This window comes from Urocitellus parryii, chromosome 6 (assembly GCF_045843805.1).
Source record: "Urocitellus parryii isolate mUroPar1 chromosome 6, mUroPar1.hap1, whole genome shotgun sequence".
In the NCBI taxonomy this organism is placed as follows: Eukaryota; Metazoa; Chordata; class Mammalia; order Rodentia; family Sciuridae; genus Urocitellus; species Urocitellus parryii.
The window spans coordinates 173,798,858-173,802,637 of record NC_135536.1 but is presented as its reverse complement, the minus strand read 5'-3'; the positions used below and the strand labels follow the sequence as shown (position 1 = coordinate 173,802,637).

Below are 3,780 nucleotides of genomic sequence, written 5' to 3'. Positions count from 1 at the left end.
AGAACACAGGTGCTCAGAAAGTCAACCCAGCCTCCCATCCAGCTGACCTTCTGATCTAATTGGACTGCCCCAGGTGACAGAGAACTCTCTTTGGTCCTCTGCCCAGCACCCTGGTATCAGGTGGTTCTTATAAAGGCCTTAGCTCCGGGCACATTGCACAGAGGGCCTGGCTCGCTACACTACCACCTGCTCCCAGCTACGCTTTCAGCCATGAAGCTCCCACTCCTGGTCCTTGCAGCCCTTGGATTCCTGGCCCAGATGGCCCCAGGTAAGCTGGGTAGAGGGGGAAGGAGAGCGGGGTCAGGACCACTAGCAGACCTGGTTGCTCTGGGGACACATGGCCAGGTCAGGAGGAGGCAGGGCTCTCCCACCGAGTTCCAGTGTAAACTAGGGAGCCCCCACCGTCACCACTGGTCTCCATGCTTCACCCCACCACCGCCCTATAGGACCCCCTGCAAAAACGTCCCTGTTCTACCATGACAGAGCCTCAACCTGGTCCACAATCTCTCTCTTTCACCTTAGGTGAGTTTTTAAACTCCTAAGACTCTTTTTCAGGCTTCTTCCTTCACATTTTTCATCTTAGAGATCAGAGCTGAGTTGAGAAGTTGAGCCTTAGAGTCTTCGAGTCCTATCCCCAGGCCCCACAGAGGGCTGGCGGGGAGGGCAGGAAGCAGACCCCCTAGAGGGTGTGTGTCCAAGGGATGGTGAGCCAGGTGCTCAGAGTGAACCCTGGGGCAGGAGAGAACGAGGATGGGGCCAGAGGAGGGTCAGGCAAGGGCAGGGAAGGAAGAGAGTCCTCGGAGGGGGCTGGTGCCGAGAGCCGATGGAAGCCAAAGCCCTGAGACTTTACCAGAAGGTGAACCTGGTGGGTCCCCAGTGTGGGAATGCAAGCCATTATTTCCCCTCTATTGCTTTTAGAGAATGGTTTGACCTCCTGCATCCCCAGGGTTGACGGACATTTACTGTTTTAGATCCCCTGATAACAAGGCAAAAGCCCATAAAAGGGGAGCAGAAGGGTAAGAAGAGCCCCCACTCCCCCTTTGGAGTGTTCAAGCTCTTCTGCACAGTGAAAACCTGGCTCCCCTCCTGTGTGCACCTGTACCTCCTCTTCTGTGGTATCAAATTACCACCCCAAGAGGACCTAGGGGCTTCAAGGGTGTGAAACAGGCGAAGAGCAAGAGCCTCCTTGGAGTTCCCAGAGGCCATCAATCAAGGGAGACTCCATCTCCTCTTCATGTCTTTCCCAAGTCTGGAAAAACACATTGCACCCTTACATTGTTGTCACATTTTAATGACTGCATAGTATTCCATTTGCCTGTTGTCCTAAGCACACATCTCAGAATAAATAGCCAACAAAATGCTCCCAGCCCAGACCCCTCCCCATCCCCGTGCAGCTCCTGATCTTGACTTCTTTGTCTCTTTCTCACCCAAACAGCACACGGGGGCAGGACAAGATGTGGGCGTGCTCTCCCAGGACACTGCAGGCTGTATTGCCACAAGAAGGAGCAAACGATGTTCATGTGTGACAGGTACAAACAGTGCTGCGTCCTAAGCAACTTCCTGCCAGAGCCTGTGGTGTCACCCTACGGATCTCTACCCAAGTCCTCAAACATCAAAAACACCATAAAACACAGGAATCAACGACCAGCTACGACACTGCCCCAGTAACGGCCACTGTCATCGCCACATCTCACATTTCCCCACCCAGCGTTGAGAAATACCAAGGCCACCTCCTTCTGGACCTTCGATGGATGACCAACGCCAAAGCTCGGGTCTCGATCATCACTGTCATTAACCATTGCTGGGCCGGAGTTGTGACTCAGTGGATGAGCGCTTGCCTGGCTTGTGCGAGGCCCTGGGTTCCCTCCTCAGCACCACATAGAAATGAATAAAAGACCCACAGAAAACCAAAGAATATTAAAAAAAGAAAAAGAACAACCATCACGAGGACTCAGCCACAGAGTATCTGTCCATTGGAGTCTCCAAAGAGCCAATGTCAAAGCAGAATCAGACTTGCAAAAATAATTCAATTTGTAAAAAACAATGTAATTGGGGAAGGAGGCTGTGGAGTGGAGAATGCCCATGATGGACAAAGGCCAGAGGGAGAAGGAGGAAGCCCAGAGAGACTTCTGACCTCTGTGCTGGCCTGTTTGATAGCTATTAAAAAGAGAGACAGGGAGGGACAGAAGGAGGATGGGACAGGAGGAGGCCGACACTGCAGTTGTCAGGAGACCTCTAACCTGGGTCAGCAGCGCACACGCCTGTAATCCCAGCGACTCCAGAGGTGGCACAGTAGGACTGGAGTTCCCAAGGCAGGCTGGGCACCTGAGCAAGACTGTGTCGCAAAATAAAAAGGGCTGGGCTGTAGCTGAGCCTCAGTTCCAACAAAGGTCTCTGCCAGGCTGAGAGAAAGACCCGAAGCAAGGCTTGCCCCTTGCAGGACTTGGGCCCAGCCTGGGAAGGGCAGGCTCTGCTCTCCCACTGGGTTCAGCCTTCAGCCAGGAAGAGCCCACGGGTAATGCTGCCATAGACCAGGGAGTGTGGCCCGAGAGCCTGCCACCTACCCCCTCAGCAGGTTCTCTTGAAGGGAGCTGTGAGCAGCACACCCCATGACGGTGGCAGGGTACAGGGATGGAGGCACAGCGGCAGGACGTGAACGCATGACAGGTCAGGGACACTGACGGCCATGAGCCCCCTGGGGAATAAGACAACAGAGACCCAGCACTGGAAAGGCACCCTGAGAGCCAGGCTGTGTGATGCTGCTGACGGGCGGCCACCCCCAGGGGAAAATTGGCAGATCCGACTGGAAATCTGTGTCATCGGTGCAAAGAACTAACTTCTATTTGTTGAATCCAGTGGGCATTGGACATTACTCCTGGACTCTCTCCATCATAAATTATTTGAAAGAAACAAAAGGTTATGGGCACAAAGATATTCAATTTCCTGTTATTTAAAATAGACACCACTCAGAGAAAATGAGGAAAATAATAAAATATTACAAACTAATAATGTATAATTGTACACAAATGGAAATGCTTACAGAATCATGGTGCAGACTGGAAATTATTCAAAATTAAACTTGTGCCAGGCAGAGGTGCACACCTGTAATCCCAAGGCTCAGGAGGTTGAGGCAGGCAGATCACAGGTTCAAAACCAGCCCCAGCAACTTAGAGAGGCTCTAAGCAACTTAGCAAGACCCCGTCTCAAAGTAAAAAATAAAAAAGACTGGGGATGTGGCTCAGTGGTTAAGTGCCCTTGGGGTCAATCCCTGGTACCAAAAAAAAAAAATTGAGCTTGTACTGTGGTTGATATTATGTCAAAATTGTCTCCTCATATGATGCAATAAACTCATACAAATTATGATTTTTTTGTGTGTATGGTGCTGCAGATTAAATCCAGGGCCTTGTGCATGCATGGCAAGTACTCTACCAACTGAGCATGTACCCAGCCCCCCAATTTATCACTTTTTTATTTGATTGGAAATATGGTCATACATAAATTTCTTCTTACAAATCAATGCTTGTTAATTTTGTATAGTATTTTGTGTTCTCCCCAAGAACAGACAATGTCAGGCCTAAATAATTTAAGGCAGTTATGGAATCTAACTAATCATACCAAAAAAAAAATTTAACACTGCTTCCATACCTCATATCATCGACCAAAATTAATTCCCGAGTAGAGTTAAATATTTAATTTGGGAGCAAGAACATTCTTAATAAATGTGGCAATAAAGACATATAATATGGCAATAAATGGGCTAAGAACTGAACAGACACTTCT

The 3,780-nt window shown here is 49.7% G+C and overlaps 1 protein-coding gene across 1 annotated transcript; it reads left to right on the top strand.

Moving 5' to 3' along the window:
• The first annotated feature begins 210 nt into the window (after window positions 1–210).
• Window positions 211–1,668, top strand: Defb132 (defensin beta 132). The gene is made up of 2 exons (XM_077800169.1): window positions 211–268; window positions 1,436–1,668. The coding sequence occupies exons 1-2, from the start codon at window positions 211–213 to the stop codon at window positions 1,666–1,668; spliced, it is 291 nt and encodes a 96-aa protein (XP_077656295.1).
• Window positions 1,669–3,780: the final 2,112 nt, after the last annotated feature.